Source organism: Muntiacus reevesi, chromosome 2 (assembly GCF_963930625.1).
Source record: "Muntiacus reevesi chromosome 2, mMunRee1.1, whole genome shotgun sequence".
Taxonomy (NCBI): domain Eukaryota; kingdom Metazoa; phylum Chordata; class Mammalia; order Artiodactyla; family Cervidae; genus Muntiacus; species Muntiacus reevesi.
Window position 1 is genome coordinate 29,079,394 of NC_089250.1, and position 27,213 is coordinate 29,106,606.

A 27,213-nucleotide genomic window follows, 5' to 3' on the forward strand; every position below is an offset into this window, starting at 1 on the left:
ATCTGTTGATTGAATAAGCAAACGAATGACAATAGGGACTTTCCTGATGGTCCAGTGGTTAAGGCTCTGCACTTCCAATGCAGGGGGTGCAGGTTAAATCCCTGGTGGGAGAACTAAGATCCCACAAGTCACTTGACATGACCAGAACACCTCCAAATAAACAAGTTTTTAAAAATCCAATTAAAAAGAATGACAATAACTTCATATCAGTGAAATAAATAATTTCTTAAATAAGAACCCAAAAGTACACACTATAAGATAAAACTGGACTACATCTAAGTTAAATATTTTGTGGCAAAGTGATTATAAACAAAATTTTTAAACTACAGAAGGAGGTGAGGTATTTATAAAACACATGATAAAGTAGTAATAGAAAGCTCTTTTCCTGTTTACATTCTACCTCTAGCATAGTATAGACAGGCAACATACTATCCTGGTTAGGACTGCGGGCTTTAGCTAGAGTCGGACCACCTGATTTTGAAACCTGTCTCCACTACTTCCCAGCTGCGTGACTTGGAATATATTACTTAACCTCTCTGTTCTTCGGTTTCCTTGCCTGCAAAAGATAAAGTTTTCAAAAGATGGTGTTCCCAAAATTGTAAGGATAAAACGAGTTAATATGTTAGTAGCTGACACAGAGAAATCACTCAGTCCATGATAGCTATTATTATGATTATCCCGCTTTATTTTTCTTCATATAACTTTTTGAGAGCTAAGAATACGGTATTTATTTGTCTTCCTCTGACAAGAACATAAAATCCATAAGACAGCCTCTTCCATTGTATTCTAAGCACCTTAACAGTGTCTGAGGTGTAAAATAAATATTTGCTGGATGAATGAGAAATCAATGTAAAAATCATTAGGAAGATAAAAGACCAAGAGAAGAATGGGCTAAGGATATGAATAAATGATTTGCAAAAGAGGAAATCCTAATAGTCAATAAATTTCTGAAAAGATGCTCAACCTCACCAGTAGTAAGGAAACTGAAAATGAAACCACCTCAGATTCTTTTTCTCCTTGATTTGCCAAACATTTTTAAGTCTAAAAATACCAGAAAAATGTGAGGAAAGGGAACACTTACATAATGCTGGTAACAAGCACTTTGGTAATAAACTGGCACCCCCACCATAACTATCATCAGCATCATCATCATCATCCTCACACCTCCATCATCATCACCATTATCACCACAATCAACATCACCACCACCACCAGCAACATCACCACCACCATTATCAACATTACCACCATCATCACCATAACCACTATCATCACCGTCACCCTCACCATCACCACCACCACCATCACCCCAGCAACATCAGCATCAACACCATCAGCACAATCAACATGATCATCATTACCACCAACATCACCATATCCACCACTATCACCACCACCAATATCACCATAACCACCACCATCACCACCACCACCATCACCATAACCACAATCAACATCACCCTCATCACCACCACCACTACCGTCAACACCATCACCACAATCAACATCACCATCACCACAATCAACATCATCACCATCATCATAACCACCACCATCATCACCACCAGCAACATCATAATAACTACCATCACTACAATCAACATCATAATCACCACCATCATACCACCATTCTCATCACCGTCATGGTTGTTGGCATAACAGTTAACACTTAGTGCAGTCACAGGGCAAGCACCTTACATATATCTACCGTGTAAACTATCACAACAACTGTGTGAGGTTAAGTCCTCTGATGATAGTTACTCCCAATTTACAGAAGAGAAAACCACAATATGTAGAAGTTAAGTACCTTGCTGAACATCACAGCTAAGTAACAGCAGAGCCAAGGACTCAAATCAGTCACTCAGACTCCAGGATCCAGTTAATTACTATGCTATATCATCTGCTATTTATGCACTGCCACTGGCTGAGTATCTGTTTAGATATTTATTGGCAATCTCGAGGTCTTTGGGGAATGACCTCTTCTTTCGTGAACATTTTTTAAACATTAACAGGGTGGTCTTTTATTGAATAGTAACAGATCTGTATGTGTTTGTGTATAGGTGTGGATGTGTATTCTGTTTGGGATCTCAAGTCACTTTACTGAGAGGGAAATGTACTACCCAGGAGAATATATATATGAGGTGATTTTGGCACAGTTTAAGAAAAATGTAGGGGTAACCCAAGGAGCATCACAGTGCCCAGCTGACAGAAGAAAACTCATAGCTCCGGCCGCAGGGGAGCTGGGCTGAGGTCAACTCAAACTCTCCAGAGTACTGGCCACAGGCTGTTCCCATACTCCATCAGGGCACCCATCTGATACAGGCTGACCACGTGGCTGCCCCCCTCAAGAACTGATTTTATCTACAGTTCAGGTTCTCTTAATAGAGGTGCCATGAGTGAGTCTGGTTTTTTGTTTGTTTTTGCCCACACCATTCATTCTGTGGGATATTCCCAAATCAGAAATCGAACCCATAACCCTGCATTGAGCGCAGAGTCTTAATCACTGGACTGACAAGGAAGTCCTGAGTGACTCTGTTTTCTCAGCAGCCAATCTGTGTGATTCCAGTCACGACTTCTTCATCTGCTTCCTCACCAAGTGTGATGCACATTCCAGAGCAAGAAGCCAACCTTGCCGCTCTCAGCACCTGGCTTCATCACAGCATGACCTTCAACAGGATTTCAGGCACCTCATCAGTTAGGGAGCTTCATCCCTAGCTCAGCAACTTCTTTCCCCGAGGTTCTTTAGAACCACATCATCTCTGGTCAAAGCAGAAAGTCACAGAGAAGACCTTGGAGAGCTCCAAGCTCAAAGCTACCCTAGAAGTTTGTGACCAGTGAGGAGCAGAAACTGACAATGACCTTTATCATTATAAAGATCAGCCAAGGAGACAGGCAGCGGTAGCTACTGAGGCTGGAGCATGGGGCAGCGACCACAGTGGGACCAGCCAACAATCCCAGTGTTTCCATGTCAGCAGTAGAGGGTGGCTGTCTCCGTCAGTGGCTCACCAATAAACCCTGGGCAATCCTGGCCCAGCTAGAATAGGACCCTGGATGATTCCCTTTGCTAGTTTCTGGTCTACAGTTTGTTAACCAATTCCCCCTTTTAGATATTGGGTTGATCCCAAGTTTCTAGTTCTTTCAGCTTTTACCATAACCTAAATGTGGGAAAACAGGTCCTATCTCATTAGCCTTCTTTTTTCATGATTATTTCACTATTATCCAACATGTTTGAGGCTTGCTTCCCATAAAAATCCATTCTTTCATGTTGAGGTTTGACAGAAAACAATAAAATTCTGTAAAGCAATTATTCAATAAAAAAATAAATTATTAAACAAACAAACAAACAAAAATCCAATTCTAGTAAGGCTGTGGAAACATGCTCAGTCGTGCCCGACTCTTTGTGACTCCATGGAATGTAGCTTGCCAGACTCTTCTGTCCATGGGATTTCACAGGCAAGAATACTGGCGTGGGTTGCCACTTCCTCCTCCAGGGGAACTTCCCTACCCAGGGATCGAACTTGAGTCTCCTGCTAACTCATCATAAAATTTTATCAATACGCACTGGCCAGAAATAGTCCAATGTGAAGTTTAGTTTGTGAAGTAAGACTTGTCTTTGCAGATTATCCAAGATCAGATTGAAGGAAGAAATATTTTAAATGCTCCTAAAAACTGTTTGTATATCTTTAAGATCATTACACATAACTGAAAAACTAAATATAAACTGCTCAGTTATTCCACAAACAAATTTCTTAAAAGCATATTTGCTTGCACTGCACTTAACACTGTTCCAAGATGAAATGGTGAAGAAGACAAGTAGAAAAATCAAGTTTTTCAAAAAGGGTCGAGGGTGTTGGTAGAGCATAGCCTTCAAGATAGTCCAGATCAGGGAAAAACTACCCTATTCCCTCCAGCCTTTCTCACTTATGCTCACAAATGTTTTTATGACAGAAGATCAGCCCATACACAGTTACAGAGTAGCTCCCACTTCTGTGACTTTTCTCATTTCCGGATCTTTCAGAGTGAATGAAGATGATTAACAAGTCAAAAAAAATTTTTTTTCTGGCTGTGCTTCATTTCAATATTGCACTACCACTGTTATATTTAATAAGATTAATGTGCCAGCAAAGTTCACAATTTCATGTGCTTTTCAAATGATATTCCTATTTCTGAATTCTCTTGCTAGATCCAATTTTCATTTTTAATAATACTTCCTCTTTTGAATAATTCCAATGATGCTCATGGACCTAACCAATTCTCTCATTAAAGGAATGTTCTATGTTTTGATGAAATCCTTATGGTTACAGCGTGTAACAAAACATTAGGCTCCCCCTTTCCCGCTGCACTCCCAGAAAAATCTGATGCAGAAGCGAGGGACAAAATGTGCCCGGCGGAGAAGAAAATCATCATCTCAGGCAGTTAAATATGTGAGGAGGGGCAAGAAGGCTCCAACAACAGGAAGGTAATAGCTAGATCTCATCTAGGCTGCAGGGATTCCAGGGACTGATGCCTCCGAAGGGGTAGGTAGAAACACTGGAACAGAGAAATCACTTGCTTGACCTCAAGTAGAAGAGCTGAGTGATGAGTCTGTGATATAAGACCAAGTGCAAAGGCCAGAAACGAGATGCAGAGAAAACACGATTTCAGCAGGCAGTCAAGGTTCAGAGGCTGAGTGGAGGCTATGCAGGTGACCTTCTTCTCCGGGAATCACGAAAGTGAACTTGGAGTTCTCAAACATAAAGGACAGGACCTCCCATATCCAAAAGGGAGCCAGAGGTCATGGTCCACTTTGGGATGGTAGAGCAAAGAGGGAAGGACATTTTTAAAAAAAGCAAAAGCAGATGCGAACTAGTACACAGAGGATGGATAAAAAAACAACATCCTACCGTATAGCACAGGGAACTATATTCAATGCCCTATGAAAAACCAGAATGGAAAAGAATATGAAAAATACACACATGTATAATTTTGTCATAGAGCAGGAATGAACACAACATTGTAAATCAACTATACTTCAATAAATGTTTTAAAAACAAAATTAAAAAATAAAAATGTAAAAAAGCACAGAAACACCCCAGAGCTCAGAAAAAGAGTCTAAAAGAGAAGGAACAGCAGGCAATGCCTAGGATGACAGCTTAAAGGTGGGGACAAGTCAGGAGTCAGGCAGGACAGGCGTCTGTCTTTTGCACTGTTTATATTGTCCCAACCTTTGGGCTGTGAAAAACAGAAGGCTAATCCAAGGAGCTCTGGGGGCCTCACAGTAAGTACCTGAGGCACAAGGTCTCCGGTCCTTAAACCTGAGGGATGGGACAAGGCTCAGGACAAAGTGCGTACTTGTTAAATCCTACGAATTTGAGAGCCAAATGCTTCAATTTCCCAATGAAGACACTCATACCCAGAGAGATTCACTGACCTCTATTTCGACATCTGACTGAAGGGGAGTTTTTTGATTCCTGGTTTAATACTTATTTCCACATACCATACCGCCTGCCTAAAGCTTGTTAATGGCTTTTAAATTATTCATGAAGAAATATCTTGAAGAAGTGCTACACATCCAAGGATACTTGTTTCAGCGTTGTTTCATTAGCACAAATGATTGAAAACAGCCTCATGATCTAAGAACAGGAGACAGATTAAATGAGTATGGGACATCCATGCAATGATGGTACACAGTCTTTCAAAAAATTAGGTTCAAGGTTTCTCTGGTGGCTCAGTGGTGAAGAATTCGCCTGCCAAAGCGGAGACACAGGTTCGATCCCTGATCCTGGAAGATCCCTCATGCCTTGCAGCAATAAAGACCGTGTGCTACAACTATTGAGCCTGTGCTCTAGAGCCCAAAAGCTGCAGCTACTGAACCCATTCACCCTAGAGTCTGTGCCCTACAAAAAGAGAAGCAAGTCACTGCAACGAGAAGCCAATGCATCGCAACTAGAGAGTAGCCCCCGCTCGCCCACAACTAGAGAAAAGCCAATGCAGCAACAAAGATCTAGTACAGCCAAAAATAAAAACAACTAAATAAAAAATAAAATTGTTTTTGAAAAATGAGGTTGAGGGAATTCCCTCGCAGTTCAGTGGTTGATTAGGATTCGACGATTTCACTGTCAAAGGCCCAGGTTTAATCCTCTGTTGGGAAGCTAAGATCAGTGCAGCCAAATAAACAAAAAATGAGATTGGTCTATGGGTTTTGATATATAATAGCCTTCCCTGATAGTTAGTAAAGAATCCATCTGCCTGCAACACAGGAGACTCCAGCTTGATTCCTGGGTCGGGAAGATCCACTGGAGAAGGGATAGGCTACCCACTCCAGTATTCTTGGGCTTTCCTGGTGACTCAGCTGGTAAAGAACCTGCCTGCAATGCAGGAGACCTGGGTTTGATCCCTGGATTGGGAAGATCCCCAGGAGAAGGGAAAGGTTACCCACTGCAGTATTCTGACCTGGAGAATTCCAAGGACTGTATAGTCCATGAGGTCGCAAAGGGTCGGACACAACTGAGCAGCTTTCACTTTCACTTTCATAAAAATATGTATATGGATTTCCAAGATACACTGGTAAGTGACAGTTCAAGTTGCAGGAACGAAGGGGCATGCTGCCATTGGCGGGGAATGCCTGGTCTACATAAGCACGCTCGTGCACACATGCACACACCCCACAGCCTTGTACGTGTGTAGGATGCCACCAGGTCACGTCAAGAACTGGCATCAGGAGACCCTCACGGTGAGCGAAACTCAAGGCTGGCAGAATGAGAAGTCCTCCTCACAGGATGCCCTTCTTGTGCTTTCTGAAGTTTGTACCATATGCTCGTGAAAGTGAAAGTGACAGTGAAGCCGCTCAGTCGTGTCCAACTCTTTGCGACCCCATGGACTGTGTGTAGCCCACCAGGCTCCTCGGTCCATGGGATTCTCCAGGCAAGAATACTGGAGTGGGTTGCCATTGCCTTCTCCAGGGGATCTTCCCAACCCAGGGATCAAACCCAGGTCTCCCGCATTGCAGGCAGATGCTTTAACCCCTCAGCCGCCAGGGAAGCCCACCATATGCTCATACTACTAATTATAAAAGACGAAGGTGCCTGCAAAGTCACGGGTGACATATAGAAGTCCTATTCGTCACAGTACAGGTCGAGCTGTGCGGGTCAAGTCCCGAAATAACAGCGGCACAGGACACAGACGCTCCCGTCTCCCTCCCGGGAAAGTTGGAGCTTCCCTCGATGGGGGAGTTCCGCTCTCCTGCCTGCGGTGCACCATGCGGCCCTGCTACACTCACCTGTGAGCCGGAGCGTCCTTCCGACAAAACAAGGGTCTGCCTGAGAAGACGGCTGGGGGTGGGGGTGGGGGTGTGACGGGTGCAGGGGCGCTGGGTGAAGGATGCACTGGGTGAGGGCCACACGGCCTTTGCCAGGGGCTGTCACCCTCAGTCACAATGACTGGGGAAGGCATCATGACAGAAAGGGTGATGCAGCTGGACTTTGAACTTGGAGAAGAGGCGGAGGTGGGAGGACTAAGAGACCAGGCTCAGAGGGGCACTGCAGGAGGCTGCGACCTATTGGAGGTGGGGTGGAATGGATGCCACTAAATCCCTAAGAGGAACAAAGATGTCTGACATTGAATTTGAACTTGTTTTCTGCCTTAGGCTATAGTCAAACCTGATTCACTGGAAAGACCCTGATGCTGGGAAAGATTGAAGGCAGAAGAAGGGGACGACAGAGGACGAGATGGTTAGATGGCATCACCGAGTCAATGGATGTAAGTTTGAGCAAGCTCCAGGAGATGGTGAAGGACAGGGAAACTTGGTATGATGCAGTCCATGGAGTCACAAAGAGTCTGACACAACTAAGTGACTGAACAACAAATAGTCAGGCCCTGCCCTCTAGAGTCACAAAACCTTTATCTAATGCTGTATTTAGTGGTTCTTGGTGGGGGAGGTGGGAGGAAAGAGAACTAACTGTATTCCACTCAGGGTCAAAGGTCTAGGGAGTGGAGAAGAAAATGGCAACCCACTCCAGTATTCTTGCCTGAGAATCCCATGGACAGAGGAGACTGCAGGGCTACAGCCCATGGGGTCGCAAAGAGTCAGACACGACTTAGTGACTAAATAACAACAATACTTAAGAATTCCAACTATCAAACTGTCAAATTTTAATCAACCATGTTAAAAGAAACATTGGATTATCTGCATAACCCCTCCAAAGAAAATATTACAAAATCATCTCACATGAAAAAGCAATCAGAAACTAATCAGCCAAAATGTAAATAAAATTGTATTATAAAGATGTGTCAGACAGTTATGATTTAAAATATGTTTCTCTGGATATAATTATACTTGTAGTATTTCTCAGATTTTTTTGTTTATAATCTGTTTTCTCTTCTCATTCCAATTAAATACCATCTTTGGTTCTCACTATGTGAAAGAAAATAAAAAGTCTAGGGAGAAATGCTACAGGACCCAAAGAAATCAGAGCTAGTGATGGGGGAGACGGGGGCAACAAGGATGTGCTGGAGGACCATGAAAACCTCAGTAGCCACAAGACCCTCAGGAATATGTATGAGCTTGAGCCATTTTGTTGGATATTAAAGAAAAGAGTGATTCTGGAAGGTAAAATGATACGGAAACCCTTGGGTTTTAGAAAAATGAGGAGAAAAATCCCAGCAGCTTCTAGACTGAAAACATGGCAAAACAAAGAAAAAGAATATGGTTGCCTATAAAAGAAAGAGAAGCAGACAGGCAGAGAAACATCTGTTCCACTAAATGCTAAAAGGTAATAAAAAGATAATAAAATAATGTTTACGGAGCTTGAAGGAAAACGATTATCACAGAATTATGCTTGCATCCAGACTCTTGGTTCATGCAAAAAAAGCATCTTCAGACATATAGGAGGTTAGAAAATATATCATCCACACACTGTAATAAAAAAATTAAATGAGAAAATACTCAAAGAAGAAAGGGGAGGGTACAGTTTATAAGAAATAGTGGTTAGCAATGAAAACAGTAAAGCTGTCAAGACGGTTTGAGACATTTTTTACACTATGGATGTGAATATAACACAATAGGTAAAAAAAAAAAAAAAAGCTTTAATATAATACAAGGGCAAAAAGAAAAGAAGTGAGATGGAATTAAAATCCCAGATTATTTCAGCAAAACCCAGGATATGAAAAGGAAGGAGAAATCCAAATATCCTATACAGTTTGTCTTGTTTGGTAGTAGAATATTTTGGACATTGGTTAATGTTTTACATTGACAGAGAAATACAGGGAAAAAAACATCCTTGTTAGAAATTTAACGGTAATTCCCAGAAGAAGAAAAATAGGATATAGAGCTCCTAAACCATTAGAGGAGGAAAAAATAAAGGATGTATGGAAACATGACATATTCTGTAAAACACAAAAAAAGAATGAGGAAGTATTCTGAATACCAAGAAGGCTTACAAAATTCAAAGGTAGGATATGATCTGAGCTGTCTAACATATCAGCCACTAACAACATGCAGCTATTAAATTCTAATAGTTTTGAATTAAAATTGAATAAAATTTAAAATTCAGTGCCTCAGTCATACTAGTCACATTTCAAGTGGCCAGTGATCTCTGTATCAGACATTTTCATCATAGCAGAACAGTCTAGCAGACAACACTCACAGCCAGCGCAAAATACAAGGTAATATGAGTCTATATATAAAGTATGACCCTATTTATGTTAAATATACATTTACATACACATATAAATATATAAAGGGGTACCCAGGTGGCTCAGTGGTAAAGAATCCACCTGCCAATGCAGGAGACACAGGGTACTCAGATTCAATCCCTGGGTCAGGGAGATCCCCTGGAGCAGGGCATGGCAACCCACTCCAGTATTCTTGCTTGGAGAATCCCATAGACAAGAGGAGCCCAGTGGGTTACAGTACATAGGGTCACAAAGAGTCAGACATGACTGAGCACACACGCACATAAATATATAAACACTGATTGAGTCAGTGAAAAAAAATAACAAAAGCATCTCTGTGACGTATGATCTTACGTAAATATATGTGCATATATATATGTATATAAATATAAATAAGTATAAATTACACTGTTAATAGTGGTATCTCTTAAGAAGTAAGATGACTAAGGGGCTTGCTTTCTCCATATATCTTACTGTTTGTATTTTCATTAATCATATTACTATTACAATAAGTAAAAGTCATTAACATATTTTCAGTGGGAGTAACCATAGACCAACCAACCAATCTCTTTCTTGAACTTGGTTCCAAACCCTGGGTTAACCCAGTAACTGACTTTAACTCGTATATACCTACCATGTACACTTGGGTTAATAAATAATTTCAAGATGGCACAGCATGTGTCCAATATACTTAGAGACTTGCTAGAGTTTGACCAAGCCCTGCAAGAAGTTTGTTATGAGCCGCAGAGTGATAGCACCCTTTCAGATGGAAACCTTTGTGTTATTTCCCAAACCAGGAGGTTGCTTGAGCAAAACTTGTTAGCTCACCTTTCCATTTAGATTTAGATTTAGATTAGATGTATGTGTGTGTTGATTCTCTTCGATTGTGTCCAACTCTTTGCTACTCCACAGACTGCAGCCCACCAGGTTCCTCTGTCCATGGAATTTTCCAGGCAAGAATACTAGAGTGGCTTGCCATGCCCTCTGCCAGGGGATCTTCCCAACCCAGGGATCAAAGCTGTCTCTCGTGTCTCCTGCATTGGCAGGCGGGTTCTTTACCACTAGCACCACGGATAACAGATCACATTTCAGAGAGAGCAGTTTTGAATTATCCCTTAAGTTTTCCATTACAAGAAAAATATCTTGAGCATTCTGGTAATTTTCTGCATCTTCCCACAGACCCTACAGTTGACTGAAGAGAAGATCAACAAAGTCAGAATTAATGACACAGTGCACAGAGTAGCTTCCAATATCCGCCCCCTCCCACCTTAAATTGGAGGTAAGAGAAGAGAGCTTAAGGTCTCTGTTAAAAGAATTTCCAAGTTTTAAACTTTCCCAAATGCCAGATCTTAATTTTTTTTAAGAAAAACAATATATTTAAAATGTCTGGGAATAACCCTCAAATACCAAAACTATTTCAGATCTACCCTAGGGGATAGTTCAGTCATTTATCTGCCAACAAAGACATCTTCATATATGCTTACTTTATTCCCTATGTAAATATTCTTGATAACTATTCACCACAGTGGATAATGAGGGGAAAGTTCTCTCTGAGTGAAAAGGGGATAAGACACATTAATTTGTCCAGGAAATAAGCACTTTGAAAGTCAGTGTTGGTAAAGTAAGGAGAGATTTGGTTCTGCTGCCAACTTAAATGCTAATTTAAAAGAAGCCACCTGCAACGCAGGAGTCATGGGTTCAATCCCTGGTTTGGGAACATCCCCTGGAGGAAGACGGCAACCCACTCCAGTATTCTTGCCTGGAAAATCCCATGGACAGAGGAGCCTGGTGAGCTACAGTCCATTAAGTTGCACAGAGTTGAACAAGACTGAACACACCTGCACACTTTTCTCCTGGGGCTCTAGTTTTAATATGTGTAAGACAATAAGTAAACACATTATACTCAACGGTAGATGTAAATTAATTCTTTCAGGCCACAAGTGTACTATTTAGTGAATGACTGCTCTGTGTACTGACCCATACCTAGTGGCTCAAAGTGATCATTCACCTTTAAAATATCCATTCCTTCAAAGCCTCATTATTTGTCACCTGATTTCAACTGGTGGAGAACGAAGAGGTCAGGTGTAGAAAAGAGGTGTCTTTCAAATTTTAGCATTTGTAAACTTGAGCTACTTAAGAAAAAAAAAAATCTAGGTTTCCATTGAGCCATATCATCAGTACCCAAGCCAAATAAAACACAATTACTCCCCCAAATTTGGCACATGCCATCTGAATTCAAATCCAAAAAAGTGGTCCAACTAGCACAGCCACTTGGGTTTTTACTAATCTCCTTATATTTTAATAGACTACAATAAACCCATTACAACAATTTCTTCCTTCTAGAAGCTTAAATCATGTTATCTGTTCTTGCGTAAAATATTTCAGTCCATTGAGCAGCTCTAATTTTGAGTAACTGTGCTAACATATAATTAACGTGCTGATGCACTAAACTGAAAACCTCGGAAGAAGGCATGGAGATGCTTCTGGGTGTGAACATGGGAACTGCGCAGAGCCTCCTGCAAGGTTCCTGCAGGCAGCTTCCCCATCACCGGCTACACAGGTGAGTAATTTTCTGTACCATGGGACATTCTTGACTATATAAGTAAAGAAGTACATAATCAAACATTCAAAAGGATGAAGAACAAGAAACAGACATTACAGGGGAGAAGACAGACTGTTAAGGATCTTGCTAGAAAGACAGGTGCTAAAGTTTGGGGGGTAACTCAGCACATTTGCATCTGGGCCCATTTCTGGCACTAGTGCCATTGTTTCAATAACGTATCTATATTTAGCTATCTATCATAGACCAATTTCTATCACTGCATAAATAGAACTGGAGCTCAGATGTCTGCAGAATTTCCTTTCCTCTCTTTTAAAAAAAAATATTCAAAAAAAATATTCAGACTAGAATTCTAACATTCTGTACTTGCAGCTGCCACTGAAAAATATTCATGCCAATGAAAGATACATTTAGTCAGCTTTTCTCTTTCTTGATCTCTTTTAATATTTCATAACACTTTAAAACTTAAAGTTCCTGTCTTAAATAAATCTCCAAGCAGACGTTAAATAGAATGTAAATACTCCACACTTTAAATCATCAATCATTTAAAGAATCCTCTCCATGAACTGAATAAATAAGCCATCTGTGACTAAGGCCTCCCTATCATGTTTTTAAGCTGACCCACTTCTTCGCCAGTCACCACGGTTTGCAAAATCTCACTTCTAAAGGGATGAGTGCTGGGCGCCAGAGCATAGTTCGAATCCAACAGGGTAAAAGGGTAATTAATGTAAACAGAAGTTGGGATTTAAAATGATCCCCCCTACCTATAAAAACAGAACTTCAATACCCCCCTTCACAGGAAGCAATCTTCCCCCCCCAAGGGAGAGCGAATTAAGTCTGCAGCGGGGGAGAATGGGAGTCAGTGAAAGGAAGAAGTAACCTGTTCAGGTGTTAAAACGCGTGTCTTTGGACATCAAACAGCAAACAGGATCTGGTCGGGTCGGCGGGAGCGACCCCCCAAGACTGAGCTGAAATTTGGGTCGGGACCGCTCCAGAGATGCGGACTCGCTCGGCGGCGGCGGACCTGCGCTGCCCCAGGAACCCGGCTGGGACCCCAGGCGCCCTCTGCCCCGGTCCGCGCGGCAGGGCAGCCAGGGCAGCGCAACTTTCCGCAGCTCCCCCGCCAGCGCCGCGGAAACCAGTAGGGGCAAATCTCAAACTGCTCCCCGCCATCGGAGGCTCGTTCTCCCGGGGGTGGTGGCGGCTGGGGGAGGGGTGGGAGGGTCTGGGAGGACTTGGGAGGAGGGTGACGAGGGGAGGAGAGAGGAGAACCACTTCCCACCGGCCGGGCCGCCACAAAGGGAAGGGCGTCGCGTTCCCCTCGATGCCACCGAGTCACATGCCGGCTGGCATGCGGATGCGCGAGGCCAGTGGGTGACAGCGGCGTGGCTGGTCCTGGCGCCCCTTCGCCCACCCGCGGCCTCGCCCCCGCCGCCCAGCTCCCCTCGCGAGCCGCACCTCCGGACCTCTAGCCGCCCAGGAGGCGCGCGAAAGCCACGCGGGGGCCCGCCCGCCCCGGAGCCGGCGTCCGCGCGGAGCCCGGGCGCGCCTACCCTTTGGCGTGCTCCGTCTCTTCCTCATTGTCCCCGTCGATCCCGCACGTGTCCTGGTCGTCCAGCTCCAGGCTCTGCTGGCTGGCCGCGGACTCGCTGTCCTCCGCCATCTCGGCGGCGCGGGCTGGGAGGCGGCGCTCAAGGCCGTGAGCGCGGGGGGCGGGCGCGGCGAAGGCGGCAGCTGGAGAAGCTCCCTCTAGCGCAGCTCGCCGTCTCCTCCCGGCGCGCCCGCCCACTCTGCCCCGCCTCACCTTCGTTGCGCCCCGCCTCACCTCGTTCCGTCCCGCCTCGCCCCGCCCCGCCGCACCGGGCCCCGCCCCGCCCAGCCCAGCTTCGCCCCGCCCCACCCAGCCTCGCCCCGCCCCACCCAGCCTCGCTCCGCCCCATCCAGCCTCGCTCCGCCCCACCCAGCCTCGCTCCGCCCAGCCCCTCTGTACCCGGTTTAGGGGCGGGGCGCGCGCCCCCGCCGTCCGGGGTGCGGGGCGCGCGGGACAGCGACACGTGCTGTGCGCAGGGGCGTAGCCCTGGAACACGCCTCAACCCGCTGACCCCAATTTCTGAGTCTTGGTTTTTGGAGGATAGACAACGCGATTTTACATCTATTCATATTAAGAAGAGCTTTCAACTCTGCAGGAAATTCATACTCAGGGGTAGGCCGTGCTGAGGCCACTGATTTCCAGAACCCAAACCCATCCCCCAACCCCAACCAGGTACACTTTGTAAAGATTTCATTTCATACGTCTCTGTCTGTCCAGTGTACTAGAAAGTCAAAGTCTAAACAGACTGCTTCCAGCACCCCCACCTGTCCATTCCAACCGGACTCGCGGCCCTAAAACTCTTGACAGAGGACAGTATAGAGCTGCCCCTTTTTTTGCTGGACCGCTTAGCCCACAACAGCCATTTTGGGGGAAATGGGGCTTGAAGAGTGTCAGGGGCGCCATTCTGGCATCCTCAAGTGAAGGTTATGACCTAAACCTCCAAGCAGAAGTGGGTGGCGGTCTAGGCTGAAATGGTTCCGTGTCTCTCCCGGTGAAGGCAGGAGGGTAAGGAGGCACTCCACGGATTGCCAAATAAAAGGTACATGAAGTCCAAACTCTTGTTTGCTGTTGCACTCTGTACACCCCCGGTCCTTCCCTTTGTTCTCCTTTCATGGACAGAGTTCAGGGTCCCACTAAGTTATGGGAAGCCTGCATGGTTTTACAAAGGCAGCGGAAAGATAGTTAACAGAAATGCCCAGTGAGAGAAAAGAGACTTTAAAAAGCTACCTGTAATTTTTGGTGTGGGTCCTTTTTTTTTTTTTTACAAAAGGTATTGAGAGCATTTTGTGGCTTCTTTGTTTTCCCCACAAGCAAGACCATGCCCTTAAAATGATAGAAGTACCTAAAAACAAAAATAGTAGAGCGATTTCAAACTTCACCAGACTTTTATGACTGCCTGAGGTTGAGCCTGCAAAGGTTCTGAAAGGAGTGGAAAATGGGGCCAGATCACGAAGGAAATACAGGCTTTCTTTCATAATTGCAAATGAGACCAAAAGTCACATGTGAGCTCTGGCTTCAAACTTTAGGCAAATATAGATCAGTGAATTTCCTTTGGTTCCTCCCTGTGGATATGAAGGTTGGATAATGGTAACCTGGTTGGGTAACCAGCAGAATCCTGACCAAGAGCAAATCAGATCAGTTGCTATAAACTACTGGAAGGGTTCTCTAAAAAAGAGAAATGCAAATCAAAACTACCTCGCACCAGTCAGAAAGAAAACGTCTACAAACAATAAATGCTGGAGAGGGTATGGAGAAAAGGAAACTCTCTTGCACTGTTGATGGGAATGTAAATTGATGCCGCCATATAGAGGAAAGTATGGAGGTTCCTTAAATAGCTAAAAATAGAACTACCATATGACCCAGCAATCCCACTACTGGGCATTTATCCTGAGAAAACCATAATGGAAAGAAACACATTTATCCCATCCCAATATTCATTGCAGCCCTATTTACAATAGACAGGTCATGGAAGCAACCTAAATGTCCATCAACAGATGAATGGATAAAGATGTCATGCATATATACAATTGAATATTACTCAACCATAAAAAGGGACAAAATTGGGTCATTTGTGGAGATGGGGATGGACCTAAAGTCTGTCAAACAGAGTGAAGTAAGTTAGAAAGGCAAAAATATTGTATATTGATGCATATATGTGGAATCTAGAAAAAATGGCACAGATGAACCTACTTGAAGGGCATGAAAAGAGACACAGGTGTAGAGAATGGACATGTGAACAGGGATGGGGAGGGTGGGTTGAAAAGGGAGTTTAGGATTGATGTATATACACCATGTGTAAAATAGTGGGAACCTGCTCTGTAGCATAGGGAGCTCGGCTTGGTGCTCTGTGATGACCTAGAAGGATGGGGGAGGTGGGAGGGGGTCCAAGAAGGAGAGATATATGTATAGGTGTAGCTGATTCACTTTGTTGTACAATGGAAACTAACGCAACATTGTGAAGCAATTATACTCCAATTAAAAAAAGACCAAAGGAAACTCAGCAGACACCTTTTTATCTGAGTTCTTAAGACATGTCGCCTAAGAACCTCTCAAAAAAGAGTAAGAAAACAAATAATTCTGGAGAAATAACATGAGAGTATCAAAAACCAGTTGAACACTGGAAAGCAATGATAAATATGGAATATGTGTTCCCCGGAATGCAAAGAAGTTGGCACAGGTGACTTTTCAGCAGTGGATGGAGGTATTACATAATACGAGTGTGTGTCATCATTAATCATTTGAAGCAGGATAGAGTTTGCAGATGACCCTGGCGTTCTTAAATGCTATTGTTATGCATAGAAACAATAGGATTTAACAGTATGCCTGGTATATTGCTGTCCATGGGGTCTCAAAGAATCGGACACGCCGGAGTGACTGAACAACAACAATGCATAGAAACTCACTATATTTCTAAAAATGATGGCTTCTTTTCCCTATTTTAATCCCAGAGTTTGGGGGTTTGGAACCAGATGGCATCCTTAGAACCTCAGATCCAAGATTTCTTTGGGGGAAGAGACTACTGCAGAGTAGTTACTCGTGTGTTAAAAGAGACTCTTGGAAATTTCCTATCCTGCTTGACTCATCTCTTATTATAGATGTAAGATCATAGTTGTATAATTAGTCTTGTTTTATTTAAACTGCTGTAACTTTTTGCTTTAAAAAACTGTGCTATAATATATGCAACATAAAATTTACCATTTTAACTATTTCTAAGTATATGATTCAGTAGCATTAAGTACATTGACCTTGTTGTGCAAGCCCATCTCCAGAACTTTTACATCTTGCACAACTGCAACTATAACCATTAAACAACTCCCTCTTCACCCCTCACCCCAGCCCCTGGCAACCACCTATGAATGTGACTGCTTTCTATCCCTGTGAATTTGACCAGTCTAGTTTCCTTGTATAAATGGAATTATGCAGTCTTTTTATGACTAGCTTATTTCCCTTAGCAAAAGGCCCTCAAGGTTCATCTGTGTTGTACCATGTATCAGAATTTTCTTCCTTTCTAAGGCTGAATAATATTCTACTGTATGAATAATATTGCACTATATTGCAAATCATAGGATCCTGAACTTTGAGGTTGATGCTATGATTTGTATGAGATGTTGGGGAGTTTTGTGGGAGGATTGATCCCTGGTCAGGAAACTAAGATCTCACATGCTGCGGAGTAACTAAGTTCTTTGTGCCCCAATGACTGAGCCCATGTGCCACAAACTAGAGAGTCCGTGCACCACAGTGAAAGATCCTGAGTGCCACAACTAAGACCCGAAGAAGCCAAGTAAAATAAATAAACAAACATTTTTTTAAAAGAAGAAAGATGTGACTAACTGGCCAGAAGGCAGATTGATAAATTCATTGCAAAGTTATGAATTCAAATCTCCATCCTTGTCATTGCAGCTCCTCCCATCAAGAGATGGAACGAATGTCCCCACTGTTTGATTTTAGGATGACTAACAAAATTCAGCAGAAGTGATGGTGTGGCAGTTTTGGCACATAGAATATACCCTTCTGCTTCCTCCATCTCTTTAATTCCAGCAAAACAAAACAAAAAAATTCTGACGATACAGGATGTGTATCTAGAATGCATGCTTGCTAAGTCACTTCAGCTGTGTCCCACTTTGTGACCCCATGGACTGTAGTCTACCAGGCTCCTCTGTCTCTGGGATTTCCCAGCAAGAACACTGGAGTGGGTTGCAATGCCCTCCTCCAAGGGATCTTCCTGACCCAGGGATTGAACCAGCATCTCTTACATCTACATCTCTGGCATTGGCAGGCGTGTTCTTTACCACTAGTACCACCTGGGAAGCCCCATGTATCTAGCATACATCATCCTTATTAATAAGAGAACTAATAAATTTTGGCCAAAGGGAATGTTAAAGGGATCTAGCCTTGACAGTGTTTGTGTGACCTGCTCCGCCCAGTGGAACGCTTTCCCTCCTGGGTTCTCGTGTTCTCCGTCAGTCCACTAGCTGACCACGGACACATATGCAAGCCCCACTGAGATCAGCATAACTGCCTAGCTGACCCATAGATGTGTGAGAAACAATCCATGGTTATTGTTTAAAGACATTAAGTTGTGGAGTGTTTCTTTTTTTTTTCTTCCCTGCATCGATAACTGACTGATAAGTTACAGGAAAGCAAAGACCCAAAGAAAATCTTAAAGATGGACACATTCTTTATCATCAACTGTGATAACTGTCTATATATCAGGTCTGCCTGAAAAAGACTCCTGCCAAGTTGATGAAAAAGACTCCTGCCAAGTGCATGTTCCACTCTGTGCTCACAAAAACAGTGCCTGTTACTTTGGCATTGTGTTAACTCTTCCTAATAGCTGGTCTGCTTTACACTCAGGTTGACTTGATCTTATTTTTTTTTAAAGTGACTCCATTTCTGGACTTCCCTGGTGGCTCAATGCTAAAGAATCCACCTGCCAATGCAGAAGACATGGGTTTGATCCCTGGTCTGGGAAGATCCCACATGCTGAGGAGCAACTAAGTCCGTGCACCACAGCTACTGAAGCCTGAGTGCCCTAGAGCCCGTGCTCTGCGATAAGAGAATCCATCACAAGGAGAATCCTATGCACCACATAAAGAGTAGCCCCCACTCTGCAATTAGAGAAAACCTGCACAGCAACAAAGACCCAGCACAGCCCTAAGTAAATAAATAAATAAAATTGTATATATTTTAATAAGTGACTCCATTTCTAATTGTGAAGGAAGCTATGACTGTACCTTACCTTTTGCAATTGTGCATTTGAGAAGCACTTCTTGGGATCAGTGTGAGCGTGGTTTTCACCTCCTGCTGCTTATGATTCTGCTGAAAGGCTTTCCCACTTGTTCAAACCAGCAGGGTGGTGTCACCGTGAGAACTGCAGACCAGCTGCATACGGAACTGCACCGTGGGTGAGTCTGGCTTGCTCCCTGTGGGACAAGGTAGGTGCCGAGGGGGGTGCCGAGGAACCTGCCGGAGATGTCACGGCATGTCAGTGGGCGTTGATCACCAAGAGGAGGTTATATCTGCACCAGTTAAGTCAAACACGTTACACTGTCTTTCTCTAATCTTTCTGCCGTACTACATGGGCTCTAGAGGAGTCAGAAGACGGGCATGTGGGGAGATCCTTTGAGCCATTGGGAAACACCAGAATCAAAGGTGGGGGTGGACTTGGCACTGGACTGAAGATTAAAGATTCAAACTGAATGTGACTGGAGTGAGTTTTTAATACCTGAAGTCACTGAAAGCCCTGGAGTCTGCCCAAGATACCACTAAGGGTGGGAAAGGGAGATTTGAAAGCATGGTTGAAAGCAGTGATTAAAGAAAAAGCATACCCATTTGATTTTATAAAACTAAAAACAGAGCCAAATCCTCCACCTTTGTATCATTTTATTTATTTGTAAATAGTGTCTTCTAGCAAAAACGGTACCATCCTTTGAAGAAAAAGCTATAGTTAGATTCAAATCCCTGTACCTTCCTCTTTGTGTTTATAGCCAGGGAAGATGCTCATTTGAAAGATTTGCATAGAGTAAAACCTCAGTGTTAAAATTTGTTGAGGGTTATAGCCTGGTTGAATTTGTAAAAATTCTGAATTGGAGAATGCTTTTATAGAAATTTGTACAAAGTGATTAAAGTCATCCTTTTTCATTAAATACAACCATTCACTCACAGAGATTTCTTAGGTTATCCTTCTCATCCACTCAGGAGGGACACTTCAGCTGTTTACTCAGCATTGAAATAAGTTGGTACTAATCGTTTTTCTTAATTTATTTGGCAGCACCAAGTCTTAGATGTGACACATGGGACCTAGCAGCAGGGGAACTCTTAGTTGCAGTATGTGGGATCTCGTTCCCCGACCAGGGCTGGAACCCAGCCCCTTTGCACTGGGAGCTCAGAGTCTTAGCTGCTGGACCACCAGGGGAGTCCCCAGCTATTAATATGTTCCTTCATCCTCACTGACCTCAACTTGCCCCTTTAATGCCAGAGTCTTGCCTATTGGTGGTACATAGTGTGACTGTCAACAGAGAAGACCGATTTGATCCTTGAGAGAAGTCAATGCTTGGTGTTAGAGCTGTTTGGTCCTCACAGCCTAACGTATATAGAAAGAGCAGAAACAGCCTCAGAGATACCAAGGGCAAACTAGTGGTTACCAGTGGGTAGGAGGAAGGGGGAACGTGTGAGATGGGGTAGAGGATTAAGACACTCAAACTACTGTCTTTAAAATAAGCAAGCTAAAAGGACATACTATACAGTACAGGGAAATATGGCCATTATTTTGTAATAACTTTAAAGGGAGTATAATCTATAAAAACATTGGATTCCTATATTGTACACCTGAAACTAATATAATATTGCAACTCAACCAGACATCAGTAAAAACAGAAAACACTAACTTGGAAAGATACATGCACCCCGGTGTTCATGGTAGCATTAGTTACAGGTGCCCAGATATGGAAGCAAATGAAGTGTCCGTCAGCAGATGAATGGATGAAGATGTGGAATATATACACAACGGAGTCTTACTCAGCCATAGAAAGAACTAAAATTTGCCGTTTGTCGCAAAACAAATGGATTTTTAGGGTATTACACTAAATGAATCAGTAGGAAGTGGTGCCAGAGAAAGTACTTCAGAGATGTTCAGGCACTACGTATATGTATAGAATTACCACAAGGCTAGGCCTCCCACAGAGCATGGCAGCACTTACAGTTCCAGTGGAGAAAATTAATGATTTATCACTGTCCATTGGTTTTTCTGCCTTGTTGAAGACCAAATGTTCAAATGGTCCTCTTCAGTTGGACAGATATGACTTCATATCATTGCCGGTATGAGTTTCCTGGAGGATGTGGGCTTAGAGATGAATATTGCATAAAAATAAGCATTTTTGGATCTTAGGTAGAGAGAGCAGGAGGCTTTGATGACAAATTAGAGCAGGGAGAAGAAAATCAAATGTCTTTTGCATATTTGGCAGGGAAAGAATTCGTGAATAGACCTGGTAAGTGATATAATTAGGATAATTTGATAAAGAGTCTTGAAATCAAATGCGAATAAGTTGAATCCACTCAAGCATCCACCAATTATGTTGTCAAAGATGCAGGTGGGAGAAATGGATGTCACTATAGTGTTTGAACCTCTTGCAAGGACCAGAGTTTGGAGGCAAAACTCCAAGTTAGTGTGATTTTATTTCAGGTAAGAAATGACCCCAGATGGTCCCAGAGACTCTACAGTGGAGGAAAAAAAACAGCCAAACACACACACAAATTCAACAACAACAGCAAAAGTCCCCCATTGCTTTAGCAACAAGCTAGTTGCAGGAAGGAATAGTTGATGAGCCTCCACACCTGAGGGAGGATGATGATGGATACTCAGATGGTCTAAGGGAAATGTGTTAGATGCTTAAGAGTAGTTACAGAACTTTCTTGTAAATAGAATAAAGTATGATTACATTTGAAGTCAATTCCTACCAGGCCAGCCTTTGAATTGTTTACATTTACTTCTATTTTGCCAACAAAGGTCTGTCTAGTCAAAGCTATGGTTTTTCCAGTGGTCATGTATGGATGTGAGAGTTGGACTATAAAGAAAGCTGAGGGCCGAAGAATTGATGCTTTTGAACTGTGGTGTTGGAGAAGACTCTTGAGAGTCCCTTGGACTGCAAGGAGATCCAATCAGTCAATCCTAAAGGAAATCAGTCCTGAATATTCATTGGAAGCACTGATGCTGAAGCTGAAACTCCAATACTTTGGTCACCTGATGTGAAGAACTGACGCATTTGAAAAGACCCTGATGCTGGGAAAGATTGAAGGCAGGAGGAGAAGGGGATGACAGAGGATGAGATGGTTGGATGGCATCACCGATTCAATGGACATGAGCTTGCATAAACTCCAGGAGTTGGTGATGGACAAGGAGGCCTGGCGTGTTGCAGTCCATGGGGTTGCAAAGAGTCGGACATGACTGAGTGACTGAACTGAACTTCTATTTTGCATGTCAAATTGATTTTTTTTAAATAAACATCAACAAAATTCAAGAGGATCATGTTCCAGGTGAACACTGTTTTATTTGGTCAACAGATATTTATTGTATATTTTCTCTGTAAGTAATAGAAAGGATGAAACAGGGGTGTATTTGTTACATCAGGTATTAGAGCAGAGACTTTTTTTTAAAAATTATTTTATCTTGAAGCATAGCTGATTTATAATGTTGTGTTAGTTTCAGGTTTATAGCAAAGTGATTCAATTATACATATACACACATCTATTCTTTTTCAGATTCTTTTCTCATATAGGTTATTAGAGTATTGAGTAGAGTTTCCTGTGCTATACAGTAGGTCTCTGTATATAGTTGTGTGTACTGAATGAAGGCAGGAGGAGAAGAGGACAACAGAGAATAAGATGGTTGAATGGCATCACCTACTCGATGGATGTGAGTTTGAGCAAGCTCCAGGAGTTGGTGATGGACAAGGAAGCCTGGCGTGCTGCAGTCCATGGGGTCGCAAATAGTCAGACATGACTGAACTGAACCTCCCAGTTTATCCCTCCCACCACCTTTCCCTTGTGGTAACCATAAATCTGTTTTTCATGTCTGCGAGTCTGTTTCTGTTTTGTAAATAAATTCATTTGTCTCTTTTTTTAGATTCCACATCTAAGTGATAACACATGATGTTTGTCTTTCTCTGACTTACTCACTCAGTGTGACAGTCTCTAGGCCCATCCACCTTGCTCCAGCTGTCGTTATTTCATTCCTTTTTATAGCTGAGTGAGACTTTTTAATATATTATTTCATATTAACTCTACACCAGCTCTGTGATGTAGGCATTATTCTCATTTTCCATTTGGGAATCTGAGCCTCAACGAGGTTATGTAACTTATCCAAAATAGTATCTTAGCAAATTCTGACAGCATTCACAGTGCTGTGTTGCAAGTGTCTGCTTTCCAGTTAGAGCAGACGCCTGTCTACACAATGTGCTACCCTATTCTGTCATCAGAATCCACTTGCCCCTGTAGACAGACACTGCAAATGCCAGATACTCACTTTGGCAGCTTCTCTCGCAGCTAGAGGTGGCACTCCAACCCCTTCGTGTCGATGAGACATGAAGACTATTCCTGGAGGCCATGGGGGGAGTTCATGGTGTGATGCATTCAGTGAGCAGATGCAACTATTGTCCAGCCACCTGTTAGATGGGAAAGCTAAGAGCTTGGTCCTCAGTGCATCACAGAGTCTTGAGCTCTAGGACCGCCACCTGCAGGCTTTCATTAGGGGAGAAAAATAACCTCCTAGTGTTTAGGTTTCTGGGATTTGGATATTGTCTTACTTGGAACTGAGCGCATTCTACCAACACAGACAGGCCAGGCTTGCCTCTGTAGGCCCAAATTCTCACCACCCACTTGGAGGGGGAGGACCCTGTCAGCAAGTCCCTGCAGGGAGACAGGGCAGTCTGCCTGGGGCAGGCAGAACCATCAAATCACCCTGCCTGAAAACATCCCCTGCCAAAGGGTTTGAAGGCCAAGCTGGATTCTCTCCTTTGGGAATTTTAACTGGAGATGTAGGGAAATGGTTATTTATTTAACAGAGGAGGGAGAAATAAAAACAAAAATGAGAACGTCCCTGGTGGTCCAGTGGTTAAGAATTCACCTGCCAATGTGAGGGACGCAGGTTCGATCCCTGATTCAGCAAGATTTTGGGGCAACTAAGCCTGCACTCCACAACTACTGAGCCTGTGCACCTAGAGCCCATGCTCCACAAGAGAAGTCACTGCAGTGAGAAACCCACACATCACAACAAAGAGGAACCCCTGCTTGCCGCAACTACAGAAAACCCTCTCGCAGCCTCGAAGACCCAGTGCAGCCATAAATAAATAAAACCAAACAAGATGAAATGAGCAAAACAGAAGCTATGATAAAAGCGGAGTCATATCAAGATGGTGAAGTGCACTCCGGCGATTACCACCTGTTGCCTCCTGACACCCAGAGGATGGAATGACCAGAGGTGGAGATCACGGTGTGGACCAGTTATTCTCCTGAGGCCTCAGCTCCAGCCTCAGCTGAATTCTGCTGTTTAATGATCCTCTTCTCAATTTCATTTTTAGTTTCTAGGGAAAATTGACTGAGAAGGGAGGGGGAGCTAAGAGAGCCCAGGCTGAGATGAGCCTGTTGTTTGCTCCTTAGGCATCTAGGAGCTTAGGAAAGCAGGCCTTGTTCTCAGAGCCTCCCAGCAGGCCTTGGATTCTACAAAAACCCCTGAGATCTGATGGATGCAGAGGCCAGGGCACCCCCAGGTCAGAATGAAGGGGACTCAGAGCAGCCTAGGCATTTCTCTCCAACATCAGGACCATGCTGTTTCCTTGCCAAATCCTCCAGTTAGACCAGTACTTTCTTTTTTTCTTTTTTTTTTTATTGACATATGCTTTCAGTACATTATATAAGTTACAGGTATACAATATATTGGGCTTCCCAGGTTGCAACAGTGGTAAAGAACCTGCTGGCAATGCAGGAGATGTAAGAGACTCGGGTTAGATCCCTGGGTCAGGAAGATCCCCTGGAGGAGGGCTCGGCAACCCACCCCAGTATTCTTGCTTGGAGAATCCCATGGACAGAGAGTCTGTCAGGCTACAGCCTGTAGGGTCACAAAGAGTCAGACACGACTGAAGTGACTTAGCACACATGCACACACACAATATATTGAGTCACAGTTTTTAAAGTTTATACTCCATTTATAGTTCTTTTAAATGTTTTTTTTTTAATGTGGATCATTTTAAAAGTCTTCACTGAATTTGTTACAATATTGCTTCTGTTTTTTGTTTTTTTAATGTTTTGTTTTTTTGGCCACAAACCATGTGAGATCTTAGCTCCCTGACCAGGGATCGAACCAGCACACTTGGAGTGGAAGCGTGGAGTCCTAAGCACTGAACCACCGGGGAAGTCCTGAGAGGATGACATCTTAAGGTCTAAAGTAAACTTTCCACTCAGAACAATAGTTCTGACATTTTTACCAACCATTTAAACATTACTAGAAAATGTAATCCTGTCTTCAGTAAAAGGAATTATTTCATGCCTATGATAATTAATAGTGAATAGCTTAGGAAAGGTTTTTTTCATCTTATGGACTGTTGGCATAGTTGTGCAGAAGACACCACAATTTTTAAGTTAGAAGTGCATCCAATATTCATGATGAAATTTTAAGTGATTTCTTTATACAACTATCTTTTCACATTTTTTTTTCAACCCAGATATTGGATTGTATAACACCTGCCATCATGCTTTATACTTTAACTTGTGCTTCGTTTTTCTAAAATTATTTGTTATTTGGGAAAAATGAACTTACAGAAATATCTTTCTGAGATCAAGCCCGACTTCAGAATTTTCATATATATATATATATATTTCAGGAGAAAATGCTAAGAATACTGCACTTTTTGAAAAAGAATCTCCTTAGCAAAAGTATTAAAAACCATACCTACTGCTGGGAAAATATTCCAACAGTGTGATATGATGACCTGCTCTGTAAATGTTAAGGAATTCAAGCATCACACACCATCCTCTGCTATCTGCAGTGTCATCATATCCATCCCCCCAGCACCCTCCATGGGTCCACCCATGGAGTCAGTTGTGTTTAAAAATTATTGTGGGACTTTTGGAGGTTCTCAATACAAATGCAAGTAGCCAGAAGCTTTTAAGAATATGGATTTTTTTTCAAATGTATTATTGGAGTTTAATTACTTTACAGTGTTGTGTTGGTTTCTGCTGTGCAACAGAATTAATCAGCTGTGTGTATGTGTGCTGTGCTTAGTCGCTCAGTCGTGTCCGACTCTTTGCAACCCCATGGACTGTAGCCCCCCAGGCTCCTCTGTCCATGGGGATTCTCCAGCCAAGAATACTGGACTGGGTTGCCATGCCCTCCTCCAGGGGATCTTCCCACCCCAGCAATTGAACCCAGGTCTCCCACATTGCAGGCAGATTCTTTACCGTCTGAGCTACCAGTGAAGCCCAAGAATAATGGAATGGATAGCCTATCCCTTCTCCAGGGGATCGGAACTTCCTGACCCAGGAATCGAACCAGGTCCCCCTCCCTCTTGAACCTCCCTCCCACCAACAAAGGTGGGTAGTTAAGAACACTCCTTCTTGTGTGCTCTTTTCATGGTATGTCTGTGACTCATTTCATGGCACAACCTTAAGAGAAGTCAGTTTTTAAATTTTCACATGAATTTATGATGATCCTTCTGAAAGATGTCACACATCTTTCCATATTTAGTGGCTCAATTGGTCCATTCATTCTTCTATTCATTCTTTCAACATGGAAATGCATACTATTACCCCAACTTTTTTGAGGAAATTTGGGGAATAGAAGACTAACTATTGAGGTTGAGAGAATCAAGCTAAAGAAGAATGGAACTGGAGGAATCAACCTGCCTGACTTCAGACTATACTACAAAGCCACAGTCATTAAGACAGTATGGTACTGGCACAAAGACAGAAATATAGATCAATGGAACAGAATAGAAAGCCCAGAGATAAATCCACAAACCTATGGACACCTTATATTTGACAAAGGAGACAAGAATATACAATGGAAAAAAGACAACCTCTTTAACAAGTGGTGCTGGGAAAACTGGTCAACCACTTGTAAAAGAATGAAACTAGAACACTTCCTAACACCATACACAAAAATAAACTCAAAATGGATTAAAGATCTAAATGTAAGACCAGAAACTATAAAACTCCTAGAAGAGAACATAGGCAAAACACTCTCTGACATAAATCACAGCAGGATCCTCTATGACCCACCTCTCAGAATATTGGAAATAAAAGCAAAAATTAAAAAATGGGACCTAATTAAACTTAAAAGCTTTTGCACAACAAAGGAAACTATAAGCAAGGTGAAAAGACAGCCCTCAGATTGGGAGAAAATAATAGCAAATGAAGCAAC

At 43.0% G+C, this 27,213-nt stretch overlaps 1 protein-coding gene across 2 annotated transcripts in view; it reads right to left on the reverse strand.

The window, feature by feature from the left end:
* Positions 1 to 13,982, reverse strand: part of NMT2 (N-myristoyltransferase 2) — a 56,725-nt gene extending 42,743 nt beyond the window's left edge. For both annotated transcript variants that reach the window (XM_065921162.1, XM_065921163.1), the window contains exon 1: positions 13,765 to 13,982. In XM_065921162.1, coding sequence (XP_065777234.1) covers positions 13,765 to 13,874 — 110 coding nt within the window. In that variant the 5' untranslated portion in view covers positions 13,875 to 13,982. The remainder of the gene's footprint in view (positions 1 to 13,764) is intronic.
* Between the last annotated feature and the right edge of the window lie 13,231 nt (positions 13,983 to 27,213).